Source organism: Sturnira hondurensis, unplaced genomic scaffold (assembly GCF_014824575.4).
Source record: "Sturnira hondurensis isolate 20B ecotype Veracruz unplaced genomic scaffold, ASM1482457v3 Scaffold0002840, whole genome shotgun sequence".
Classification (NCBI taxonomy): domain Eukaryota; kingdom Metazoa; phylum Chordata; class Mammalia; order Chiroptera; family Phyllostomidae; genus Sturnira; species Sturnira hondurensis.
The window spans coordinates 27,518,211-27,532,135 of record NW_028075471.1 but is presented as its reverse complement, the minus strand read 5'-3'; the positions used below and the strand labels follow the sequence as shown (position 1 = coordinate 27,532,135).

Here is a 13,925-nt window from a genome sequence, read left to right as displayed (position 1 = left end):
ACAAAAGAAAAAGAAGGAAATCTTTTGGTCATTCCAGAAAGAAGACTACATGACTCATGTGGGAAAGAATATTAGATTGTCATCTAAGTTGGACAGCCACACTTTATACGAGGAGACAGTGAAGTAATGACATTTAAAATACAGTAGGAAAGAACATGTGAGGCAAGGATTGTACACCAAGTCACACTGATTTTTGCCAATAAAGGCCAAGGAAGAACGGTCATGTTCATGCAAAAGACAGAAAGATTAGGTCCACAAGCCTTTCTAGAAGAATCTAGCAATGAATTGGTATAAGATATAAAGAGCATTAAATATATATTTACTTGTAGAACTGAGACTAAACCCTGCCTCTAAGAAGGAATACAGTGTGTAATGACATATATACACTGTCGAGGAGATGGACAATCCTCAAAACCTGGGGGCGAAGGAGGAGAGAAGATGATGAGGAGGTTATGATTATATTTATTAACTGGGATTACAGGGATATGATTGTAAATGAGATGCTGAAAAAGAGCAAGGGCAGAGGAAGAAAAAATAAGTTACTAGTTACTCGTTAGTTTCAGTATTTTTCACAGTGGAGTACCTACAGAACATTACAAAGTGGTGGTGTAGGAGTTTTTAAAAGATCTTAGGGTGAGAGGAAAATGTCAGAACAAGAGTAAGAATTTTGATATTTACCCCCCAAAACAGTACCCCCCAAAAGGCTGCTAATAAAAAGACCATGTAGTAAAAAATCATTTATATGAAAGACTTGTATCTCTATTTATCTATAACAAAGCAATGATATAACCGAACCAAACATAACAACGTGTATTACATATAAATTATGTACTCATATAACACAAATGTACAAATACATATAATGTACATTGTTATGTAAAAATGTAAAATGTGTAGAGAATGTTAAAATTTAGTAAAAAGAGGAATAAGAATATATAACATGTATCTACTTATATTAGAAAGCCCAATGGGAGACTAAGCAATACTTGTTTAATGGTTTAAAAGGAGAGGGAAGAAATGGGTAGGAGTGAGAGGGTTGGAACCTTCATGCCCTTGAATAAACCCATGTTCTGTGCATTTGTCTTGAAATCACATAAATCATACATTAAATAATCATATAAGAAAAATATTTTTTTTAATTCTAAAATATAGAAAATATAATGAAAGAAATGAATCTAAATGTGTACCATTGGCTTAGTGGCATATCTATGCAAAGGAATGATTTCAAGTGACTTTAAAACACTCTAGTAGTAAAATAAGGGGAAAAATCAAAAAGAAACAAACATTCCAGCAGAATCTCTACTAGAAACTGCACTAAAGAAAAAAGAACCACAAAAAAGATTTTTTTCAATTTTGGGGTGCCACGTTTTTAGAGCTACGTCAACTAGGCATATTCCAAGATTGTCGTGCACCTGTACCTGGGAAATAAAGCAAATGAGTAAGGATGGACTAGTCCATCACTTCCAGTGTTACTGAGAAATGGACTCTTAGCATGAGAGGAAAGGGGTACAGATGTCAGGTCAAATTCATCCTGAACCTAATGGAAAGCAGCAGTGTGGACTCTTGTTAGATTGTATCTCAAAGTGCACATGCACACACAGATCAGAGACTAGCCGCAGTGGGGGATTCTGGGAGGGGGAGGCTTCCATTTTACTTAAAGTTTGAATCTGTGCTTCGTACATATTTCAAATATTACATTATCCTGCCATTTTAATATGCAAATTTGAGAAGTAGTCAAAAAAGTATTTTCTAAGTCCATAACAACACACTCAATGATGTGTTAGGAGTCGCTGAACTCCTACTTTCCCAAATGCCTTTATACTGCTCCCTAAAGGTCTCCCAAGTTTCTAGTACCCTGGAGGAGAAAAAAACATTTGACCTAGTTTTCAAGTATTCATGACAGATTAGAAGACGGACAAAAATAATGCAGATATTTGAAATCTGCAGAGACCCTTTAAAAAGTATGCATCTCCAAGTCATCACTTGTCATCCCATTCAGTCCTCTTCCTTCTGGCTGGATCTGCCAGTACCAAAGGACCCCGAGTCTGTCTCAACCATCTCTGTAAAGACAGGAAGGATGACGTGCTGGCAGACATCCGATCCCACCAGCTTCGTCAACTTGCATCACTGCCTCAAAGTAAAATTCTAAGTGTCTTCGTTTCAACCCAGAAAGAGGAAGAAACATCCTAAAGAAGTAAAATTTCTAGGTAGGCGTTTCCCTGACTGCCAGCATTTCCATGGCCCTTTAAAGAAACCTGGCCCTCTAAGCCAGGGGTCGGCACAGGTTTTCTGTCAAGGCCAGCAAGTAAATGTGCTACACTTTGCAGGCCTCGGGGTCTGCACACAGGTCAGGTACACACAGCTCTGTCTTGGCAGCACAAAGGCAGCTACGTACAACATGTAGACCGAAAACTGCAGCTGTGCTTTTGTAAATCTTTATAAACAATAAAATTTAACTTCGTATTATTTTTGTACATCACCTCTTCTTTCATAATGATTTTCTTAATAATTTTATAACTTTCTCGGCCATTTATAAATGTAAAGACCAACCTTAGCTGGTGGGCTAAGGTGGCAGGGGGTGGTGGACTAGCCTGTGCTCTAAGCCATGTACCTGCTCAGAGGTGGGCCCCACGACCCGCTCTGCTCCTAAAACCTTGCTTCCTCAGACACTCTGCCACCACTGAGAGCTGCGTAAGGACCAAACACTTCTTACTTTCTAGCACACTAAATCATTATGAAAGACCTAAAACTTATCCATAAACTGTGAACCTTGTTAGCAAATCTGCCAAAAATGCTTGCTGCTCCGTGGCCTGATGTAGATAAAACTTCCATCATTTCCCAGAATATTAGATTTGCAACTTTCTTTCTTGAAGTCCCCTTCTCGTCTAAACTATAGAGTGTTTCTGAGCTCGGAGCATAAAGGCCTGATTCCCAGTGGGCGTGTGTCCAAATGTTCTGTGTCTGAAAGTTCTAGTCAGTGCCAACACGGTCTAAACATATTTTGTAGAGACTCTCAGTATGAATTCTGAACCAATGTGGTGAGATAAGCCTATGTATTTAATTCTCTGCCTCGCTGATACGACTGAGAAAACAAGGGGAACTCAGGAACTTTGGGCGAGTGCCAACTGCTTATTTGGATATGTTAGCCCAAACAGGAAAGGAGTGGGGGAAGCATCCACCAGCCTGTCAGTCATCAGTGGACAAGGAGGAGGGGTACCTGGGAGGGAAGAGAGGAAAGGGCCTCTGCCAGGGCTTCCCTGAGCCCCGCCTTACAGCAGTGGGGGTTAATGATAAAGGCAGATCTCGGAGGGAGAAGGCTCACACCCTGCCGGAGGCTGGGAGGAAGAAGCCCTAGAGCCACACTCTTGCCAGGATGCAGTGTCTAGGGTACCCAGGAGGGTGTGAGGCCCTGACCACAACCCCCTCTGGAGGAGGGCCCTGAAGTTGCTTTGCTGGGTGTGGGAGAGAGCAGATGATTTCTGGCTACAGTCAGAGAGAGCAGCTTATTCAATGCAAAGTTAAAACTCCCTTTCCAAGGCTATGTCCTTCCACCCATAGCAACTCCCTCAACCAAACAGAATAATCAGAACAATCATATTTCCACAGTGGCAAAGTTAAAAATTTCAATTATTACCTCTTCTTTGGTCTGCACCTAAGAGAGGTTTCACAAAGATCCACATGCTTTTATTTAAAATTAATCTCAGCTTCTAACATTATACAAATAACATCACACTCTATAGACGAGCTAGAGAAAAATACTCGGACATTACAAAGCCCTCAGCAATCAAAAGAAGATTAATTTTAAAAAGCAGAACAAGTGATCTATTTTGAAACAGACTTATTGCAGGAAATAGGGATAAATGTTATAAGCCTATAATTTATATTTTCAAGTTTTCAGTGGATTTATAAAGACTCTGTGTTGTTAAAGCAGGGACTAGTAGTCATGAAATGGAAAGAGTCTGGAAATGTAAAAGTATAGTTGGAAACAACAAAATCATAATTACCAGGTTTTACGAGAACTCAGTAAATAGAATACTGGATGCTGCAGAAAATGGAATCAGCACATTAAAAGACTCTTATAAGAGATCTCTCCAAATCAGTAAAAAGTTAAAGAGGTGGAAAGTGTTAAAGAATAAGTAAGGAATAAGGGAATAGATTTATGAGATGTAACATATGTACAATTGGAGTTGCCTAAGGTCTGAAGAGACGGGACCCATTAGAAGCAAGGAGAAGGAGGAAGAAAAGGAAGAAAATGTTCTGGAGTGTGATAATGACTTAAGTTTTCAATTCAAAGGGTTTGATTATGTTGTAAATACTAATGAGAATCATTTACAACTAAATAAATACTGGTAAAAAGTGCTGAGTCTCAAAGACAACCTTTTAAAAGCATTTTATCCAGACCAAAAAAAATAATGAAGGTTTCCAACAATGGAGAGACAATGAGTTTGGCATCTAGCAATGGGGAGGCTGCGGTGACCTGGACAAGGGTGGACTGGTGAGGAGTGGAGGTGAACGTCTGAGAGGCAGGGCAGAAGAGACAAAGGAAAGAGAGGAATTGGAGAAGAGAACACTCACAACTCGCTTTAAGGAGCTTTACTACAAGAAGGAGCAAAAACTGGGAGAGTCAGTAACTCAAAAGACAAATAGAATCAATAGAAGGTTGTTTTTCCTTGGTCAAATAAACAATCAAACAAAATTGCAACAGACTCATAGACACAAAGACCAGGTGGGTCACTGCCAGAGGGGAGGGTATTTGGGGGGCTGGGTGAAAGAGGTGAGGGGATTGAGAAGTGCAGGTTGGCGATTACAAAATAGTCCTGGGGGTGCAAAGTAGAGCACAGGGCATGTAACTATGTATGGTGCTGGGTGGGTACCGGAAGTATTAGCAGGAATGCTTGTATACAATTGTCTAATTACTATGCTATATACCCAAAACCAATACAAAATAATACTGAAAAAATATTTCAAAGAAAGAAAGCAATCTCAGAATATCTGCTAATGCCAGAGAGAGGAGATCATATTGCTATAGTCACAGATCGTTTTTAAAATTAAGAAGCCAATAAAAGAAAGTGAACATTTTATAAGTATAGCAATGTAAGAGTAGACAAAGTAGAATTAAGACAAAAAGCATCAAGTGGGATATAAGTTAAATATATATTTGATAAACGATTAAACAAGCTAAGAATATAAAGAAGAATTCCCCCCCAAAATACTGCACCTAGATGAATGTATGGGCAAGATGGTAAAATCTTCAGGTAGAGGATCGCATCTTTGCTATTAAACTGATCCAGACAACGAAAAGAAGGAAAATATTTCAGTTCATCTGAACACATTGGCAGAAACCAGATACCAAAAACTAACAGAAAAGGCAAAAAGAAGTAGAGTCAAGTCTCTGTTACGAAGATTGTTACAAAAAGCCTAAAATAAAATGAATAAATTAGTGGGGGCGGAGGAGTGGGGAGAAAACACAGACAACTATAATTGAACAATAAGATAATTTAAATTTAAAAGCCAGTAAATTAAGGCTAGCAATGTGTTATGGAAAAACAGATACAGATCAGGCAGGCTTTACTCCAGAAATACAAGGATGGCTCAACACAGACAATAAGACTATAATTAGTAATATTGTTATTTAAAAGTACAAAGATTAAAATGGTCTCATTGGATATTAAAAGAGCATTTAATATAAATTCAAGTAACATTCAAGATAACAAAAAACTCTTAATTTAGGCATAGAAGGGTATTACCTCAATATGATAAAGATACCCATCTGGAATCAAGAGCCCATGGAAACCATATAGTATGATAAAACCCTGCTAAATATGTCCAAAATAAGAGCAACTGCTATCATCATTACTTTTCAGTAGTGTCCTGGAAATTTTAGTCCGTGTAATAAAACAAGAAAAAGACATTTTGAAAAGCATAGCTCAGCAGGCTAAAATAAAAAATTCTTTAAAGTAGATTTTTTTAAGTTCAGTAAAATGGCAGGATGCCAAAGACATATACGAATCAATAGCTTTTCACAGACCAAACTGGGTAGATTTCTAATGAAAAAGTCCATTTTCAAAAGCAAATCCTCTCCATTCTCCCCGCCAAAAAGCCCTCTAGTACGGTGCCATTCAATAGAAAGGTAATGTGAGCCACATGTAATTTTAAACAGCCTAGTTGACACATTTTTTAAAGGTGAAATTAACTTTAACAAATTTTGTTTAGCCTAATACATGTCCAAAATATTATTAGTTCAACATCTAATCAATATTTTTAAACAATTATTAAGATATTTTTGTTCTTTTTTCACACGAAGCCTTCAAAAGCAGCGGCATTTGTGTGTGAACACAGCACACCTCAACACCAAGCGGCTGCATTTCAAGCCCCCACTAGCTGCCGATGGCCGGTGGCTGTTGGCTTGGCCCGGGTAGCTCTAACAGACCTCGCTTCGTGCCTAAGAAAATACACACGGGGCTTACACACGTGAAAACTCCAAAACTTCTAGAGAACTTACGCAGGGATTTCAGTAAAAAGACAAACAAATATATGGCAGATCTCTAGAAGGAAATCTCAATACTGTGAAGATATCCCGCCCCCCCCCCCAGATTACTATATAAATTCAAAACAAGACCAATCAAAATTCCAGTACTATTCTTTCTACTTTGGTGAAAGACGTCCTTTTACAAAGGAGGAGAGGCTGACCCTGAAGAGCAAGGCCACACACAGAGCAGGTGAGACATTCAGGGTCCAAACGGAACCCAGTCAGGTAAGAGCAGGAGAGCCATTGTGCCTTTTTGGGTACCCAAAGCTTGTGCAGTTGCAAAACTCAAAGGGATGAGTTCGGAGATGGAAGGCAAGCCTCCTTACGGGCATTTTTGTTTGGGTGTCCCATGGCAGTTGTAAATCTGGACCCGGAAACTGGAAATCACTGAGGTCACACACTTTGAACATCATATTCAATTAGGTTAGAAAAGTGCCAATTCTGTCATCATGTCATAAAAAAGTGTGCTTTTCCCTCAGCTCCCTTCTAAAGAAGACTGCCCTGTATTGTTACAGATGCGGCTGCTTTCAATCAGCTACAAGGAGCAATTCAATTACCAGATGGTTTAGTGCAGTAACTGACTCCAGACTAATTTAATTTCTTTAGGTCTCTAAAGATCAATTGATCTGATTTGTCCCATCCCCAAAGGCTGTTTAGGAAAAATTCAGACTTCAATATCAGGGAATGAAATCCCAAACCTCGGCTGATTTCACACTACTTGGGTCACGTTGCAGACATTAAGCTCAGACGTAAGATGCTCTCCCAGCCCTCCAACCACAGGAAGCCACTGGGCATGGTATGCATGCACGTGGCCCCTGAAACCGGGATGCTCCTTCACTGAGTGGGAGTGTGCCCCAGGCATCGTCCCATCTGTCATTCTAAATGGGCAGTCAGCCTGGCACTTCTGTCTCGGGAGCACATGGGCAGCCATGGGGCTAGTCTTGCTCTTGGCGTAGTTTAGGAAGACTCTTAGGAGTAGACTTGGATGGGGCAAAAACTAGGCTCATCTCCTAACAAGAGGAGCCTGCATTTATAAGCGCCTTTCGTGAATGCCATCTTTCATGGTTCTCATAATAAACCTGTGGAGTGAGCAGAGATATTTTCTCTATTTTCTAGATGAGGACCACAGAAGTGGTCCTAGGATCCAGAAGTTCGATGACTTCTCCAGGATCCCTGTGCCAGTAAAAGGCAGAGCTGCGACTTGAACCCTTGACTTTGTCTCCCAATAGAACACATGCACCCTCAAGCTGAGAGAGAAGGTATGACGTCCATTATAAAAGCACACCCCCACAGCCCCTGCTGTCTTCATTCTTGCTAAACACCTGACTAATACCGAGGAGGTGCTTATAATCCCATCTGTACCATAAGCCCAGTCTGAAGCAGAGCCTCTGGCACTCCAGAAATAGCTGGAAAAGGTCATCCCTCTCAAGAGCAGACTTTGTACACAGACTCATTCTTTACTTACACTGCTGATACCACATTCTCACCGGGCTGGGTCTCAAGGCTGATTTGCCCACCTATGACCCAGGGAACAAGAGAGCTGCCCACTTGCCTTTTCAGCTTCTGTGACGGATCTTGAACCATAAACTCATTTCTTCTCCTAAGCTGAACATCTCCCAACCCCTCATGAAGCTTTCCCACCACGGAATCTTTTTTTCCACTCAAATCCCACAGTTCCTGCCCAACTTTCAGCTTTTCCTGCTGGCTTCTCTGTCTCCCCACTGACCCTCTCTATATCTGCTCCCCCAAATGAAAGCCACCCCGCTATGCACTGCCATGTGGGAAGGCTGAGGGAAGGGTCAGATAGGTGTTGCTAAAACGTAATTTTTAAAAAATTTGAGCTACCAAGACAAGTTGGGAAGAAGTAACCACGCGGAAGCTAACGAAGAGCGTGGCAACGTGTAGCAGTTGGCAGGACAGTCACATAAAGATCTGGAGGTGAGAGCAGACAGGGCTGGTGCCTGGTACCCCTCCCCCCATAAAAACTTCAGGCCACATAAAAGAATAAGCACAGAAGATGGATAAGGTCTGAGGATCTAGCGTATACCAGGGTGATCAGAGTCGATAATTCTATTGCATAACTGAAATTGGCTAACAGAGTAAAACTGAACTGTTCTCCTACATACACAAAAAAATCTAGTACATTACATAGTACGTATAAGAGATGCAAATAATCACATTAAAAAATACCTCGTCTCCGAAAAGCACACTTTTGACACGCCTGTTGGGCAAACCATGGATCCCAAGACAGTCAGGACTGAACACAGAGATGGCCTCACACTTAACCATTCAAATTAAGTTAAACGTGGGGTAAGTTCCTGGCACAGGATTGTCACTCGTCCACTTAAAGGTCCTGAGGTCTGACATCCCTCCTATTAAATAGAAGCAGTCCAAGCTATTGGTCAAGTATGCGCCTTGAATTAAATTACATCTCCCTTTATTTCAAAACTCCGAACTGCCTTTGTACTCTTCACGTTAGTGAGTCCCTCCAGTTCAGAGGCAGAGGCTATCAAGATGCCATTTCTCTGCAGACTGCCACTCAAGACCTAGAGCTTAATATCATCAAGAGGACTGAGTCTCTGATAACAAAGCAGCCCTACTTTTTACAGTTGAATAAATGTCCTGACCAAAGGAACCACTTCACGCAGACACTGAGCACAGAACAGACCCGGCTGCAGCACTGTCAGAACTGAAGCACCCGTGTATCTACAGGGTTCATAACGAGAAGGGGAGGGGCAGAGACATGGAGATTACAGACAGTGAGGGCACAGTTCTTTGGCGTTGAAAGGAGTGTACTCTTACAAACTCGCTCTCCTCTTTATCTTATCTGGACAAAGAAAGTAAACAGAAAATTCTCATTACCTCTCAATGTCAGTAAGCCTGGAGGAGTCTCGAAATCCTTTGGCAAAGGGGTTGCTGTCTATTTTCAGCTTGGTTATCTGGAAGGGGAAGAATGCGTAACACAACAATTATCATTTCTGAGGTTCAGGGAATAAAATCAGAAATAAAGAGTGTGTTCATTTTCCGTTGTGGCACCCCAAGAATACCCAGTGTCTCTCAGGATCATGAAAAAGGTCAGACTCGGGAGAGCACTCACAGGAAGGGTGGACAGGATGGGGTGGGATGGCTGGGGAAGGCCCAGAGAGAAGGAGGTATCTGAGAACAGGCTGGAGGTCAGTGGATAGAGACAGTTAGGGGTGGGGGCCCTTTATGAACAGCGTGGCTGCCATGTGAAGTATTTCAGAGAATCGTGGCATGCTGGGGCTCCACCGGGGAGTGGAGGAGCCATCCAGAGGACCAATGTCAGTGGGGAATGGGGAATAAAACCAAGAACGTTGCCTCATGCTGACTTGGCAACATCATTTGTTAATACCGTGGGCACATCTAGACACCATAATGGTTAAAAAAAGATTAAATGCCCAATAATAGCTTCATGTTCAATGCTATCTTGAGATAACATGACATAAATATAGGCTATAGAGCTTTCAGAATATGAATGTACCCCAGTACGCCCTTCCATCTTACTGAATTAGAGTCAGATGAGTCGGCCTTTCGCTATCAACCCCTGCAATGTTATGTACAGAGTCTACAGTCACATGGAAAAAAATTACTTGCTAATAAGAATCATGGTCTGAAGTATCGAGTATCTATGCTGTGCTAGCCATGGTTCCCACAGTATTAATATTAATGGAAAAAGATCTATTAAATCACATGCACTGCATCTCCACGCATAATAAATAAGGTAACGAAGCAAAAACAAAGAAATAAATAAAGGAAACACCAACGAAAACACACTTGGCTGGTAAAATTCTGAGTGTTAGAGCTGAGAGGGACCTAGGAGAACTGACAAAAAGAACCACAGACCCCTTTAAAGAGAGGAAATCCTACTCTGAGAGCCCACGCTCACATCAGTACAAGAGCCCACGTCATCTTTAGAGGGACACAGTCTTAACCCAGGAAAGAAGTGGCGGGTGGAGGCGTGTCCCTCTTTCCAAGTGAGAACAGTCTGACTAGATACTTCACCTAAGCGACCCTTCCTCGGATCTCAGTGGATCTGCTGTTTACTTTAAGCCATTAACACCTAAAGAATGGCTTTTGTTAACACTACAGAAAGACATTTTTTTCCTCTTTCAAGTTTTCCCCGATGTCAGCTAACCAATGTACAGGGCAAAGAAGTTACTTACCTCACCTACAGCAGCAATTCCCACACTGTCCGGACCAGAGAGCCTGCATTTCTCTGTAATGACCACCGGTGAGTTACAAGGTTGATGCTTTGATAATATTAATTTTGAGGGCACCCAATAATGCCTGAGAAATGCTCATGTTTGGCCCGTGAACATTCATTCTAGAGCAGCCAAAAAGAAATTTGCTACTTTCCTTTTCAGCTCAGTTAATGGAAAATGGAATGCAGGGAAGGAACTAAACCAGATAAATCAGAAATCCGTTCTCAATGGATAGCAACCGCCACTGGGCGGATGCATAAAAGGAACAAATGGGGGCCCTTGACGTGGCCTCTAAAGTGTGACCATCAGGAGTTTGTAGAGAACCTTCCCTCACACGCAGCCACAGAGCCCAGAGGGGCCGAGGTCTGTGTGAACCACACTTTCAGAGTAGGATTTACTTCTGAAGGTCAATTTTCGAGAAGAAGGAGAAAAGTTTTATTTGTTTGAAATAAATTTAAAAACATTCCAAAGCCCAAGCAACTGTTATATTCCAAGATTATTAACACTACCAAGACTTTCAGTTCAAAAACGGGACCTGTGCATCCTTCTACTGGATAATTATAAGGTAAAATATGTTCCTAAAGTGCTTTAGAGTTCAGGAAACAGCTTTTGCCACAACTCAGGGACAGAGAGTTAAGAGAGACTGGTTACTTATCACACCCTCTGGGAATGTTGGGTGGGACAAAAATAAGGAACACACAGTCCCTGCCCTAATGGGACTTCAGACCGCATGGAGCAGGCAGAGGGACACACAGCTGGCCAGAACTGAGGTGATGTGGGTTCCAGGGAAGAGGGTGGCATCGCGTCCCTGGCAGTGGTCCAGATGTTCTGGGTGAGCCGAACTCAGACGGAAATCTCAAACCGAAGCTGGGAGATGAAGCAATCAAGCTAGGGCTTCTTTTAAGCTCAATTACTCATCACAAGCTCATTTGTAAAGTTACCAAGTAAATGGATTTACCAATGAATAACATTTTCTGCAGGCAACGGCAGAAAATAAATGCATCTGCTGTTAAAACTAAGGACTCTGCAGTCAGAAAAAGACAAAGGCCATACGATTTCACTTTTACGTGGAATCTAAAGAATAAACTAAACAAAAAAATTGAAATAGACTCATAGACACAGAGAGAAAACTGGTGGCAGCCAGGTGGGGGGTTGGAGCACTGAGTGGAAGAGGTGAAAGAACCATGAGGTACAGATTGGTGGTTACAAAATAGTCACGGGAAAGAGTGAAGCATAGGGAATATAGGCAATGATATTGTAGTAACAGTGGCCGGTGCCAGCTGGGTGCTGGAAGTGCTGAGGGAGAACACTATGTAGAGTATATGATTGTCTCACCACTAAACTGTACATCCCAAACTGATACATCACAGAATAAAATACAAATAAAGAAAAACTAAGGACTTTGAAAGAAGTCCTTTTTACCATCCCTCAAAAATGTGAACTGGGTTAAGCTTTGTTGGAGTGGAGATACAAACTAAAAGGATGGAAAGTATTATCTCTCTGTTATAATTGAAGAACAACTTCGGACCCACTTCGTCCCTGGAAAGAAATTGTGGAAACCCACTTGTTGCTGGTAGAGCTGTCGTGGAGAATAAACACCCCCACACGCGTGGGGTCCATCTGGTGTCACCACACCTCGCTGCCTTCACTTTGAATTAGGAGGCGAATTAAATTCAACACCCGTTTTCAGATTTGGTTGGAATTTTCTTTCATCATGAAAATTTTCTGCTTCCTCTATCTTAAACACCTCCTTCATAAGCCCCCGGAGTAGCCATGGTAACTTTTTTCTTTACATTTTAATACGACTTCCAACTACAGGAAAGTTCGGAGACCAGTACCAGGTGCTCTCCTACACCTGACTTACCCGTGGGCTGCAGCAATGATTTAACCTCAGTGCACTACTTATAAAAGGAGCACAGGAAAACAGCCAGGTATCCAATTTCTCTATGGCCCGTTTATCTAATTCCAGGGAAAACAATTGCTTTTGGAAGTTGGAGGAAAAAAGCTGAATGGAGCTCTTATTACTAAAGTGGTGTGGCGGCCTGGATAAACCTCCAACCTCAAACAGTTTTGTTTTTTTGTTTCTGTTTTTGTTTTAAGATTTTATTTATTTATCTTTAGAGGGGAAGGGAAGTAGAGAAGAAGAGAAATATCAATGTATGGTTGCCTCTTGTGGGTTCCCCTGCTGGGAACCAACCTGCAACCCAGGCATGTGCCCTGACTGGGAACCGAACCGCAATCCTCTAGTTTGCAGGCCCGCGCTCAATTGGAACAGGTTTTATGGAGCATGGATGGGCAGCACAGGAGCCACGGGTTAAAGTCCTCAGTGAGCCCAGGGTGCCCCCTGCACTATCACTAGGCTCGGAATCCACTGCGGTGCTAACAACGATCACCCGGAAACACTGGTTGGTTGAATGCTGCTTCCGGAGAAAGCAGTCAGAACCATGACTTCGTCTTCTCTCTAGTTACAGACTGAATGAAACTCTGCTTCAGCCTACAGGAAAAGCATTGTCATTCAAACTTTTAAGATAATCTTAAAGATTTCAAACTTAGGATAAAATAATTTTTAGCAAAATTTTAACATTCTAGGTAATCATGCCTTTTTAAAGGTTAGGTATTATATTTTATTTTCCCATGGATATTTAAGTAAAAACCAGTGATTACATAGAAATTCATTTCTGAAGGTACCATCTAACCTTCCGTTAGGAGATGTGGAGCAAGGGAAGATGCCGCACACTTGAGAACTGACGAGAGAAGGGATCTCAGTTATACACACTGATTCAGCTGGACCGCACTTTGTCCTTGACATAGAATACCGGCCACTTGTGACACCATTGAACAATGTCACCCTCGTCAAAGGTAAGGACCCCAAAACAGTCATACACCAAACATAACATGCATAGTCTTGATCACCCAAACCACAGGTGTGACCTAGAATTCAACACTGCATTTTAAAGGCAGCAGGTTCTTTCACTGGGCGAGGAAAAAGCACTATCAGGCAAGGATAGCATTTTGCACGGAAGAAACTCTGTCATTTAGTGTCCGTCCATACACATCGCTAACTCAGGCCAAAACACACCCATTATTTCATGCATTGAATTAACAACATAGAACACAGTGCAGGTCCTAACCTAAAAATGCACCCTTTCAGCATCTCCTTTATCTGAAGATGA

The 13,925-nt window shown here is 41.6% G+C and overlaps 1 protein-coding gene across 1 annotated transcript in view; it reads right to left on the bottom strand.

The window, feature by feature from the left end:
* Positions 1 to 13,925, bottom strand: part of TBX20 (T-box transcription factor 20) — a 43,154-nt gene that overhangs the window by 12,553 nt on the left and 16,676 nt on the right. Inside the window, exon 6 of the mRNA XM_037041155.1 lies at positions 9,392 to 9,468. Coding sequence (XP_036897050.1) covers positions 9,392 to 9,468 — 77 coding nt within the window. The remainder of the gene's footprint in view (positions 1 to 9,391; positions 9,469 to 13,925) is intronic.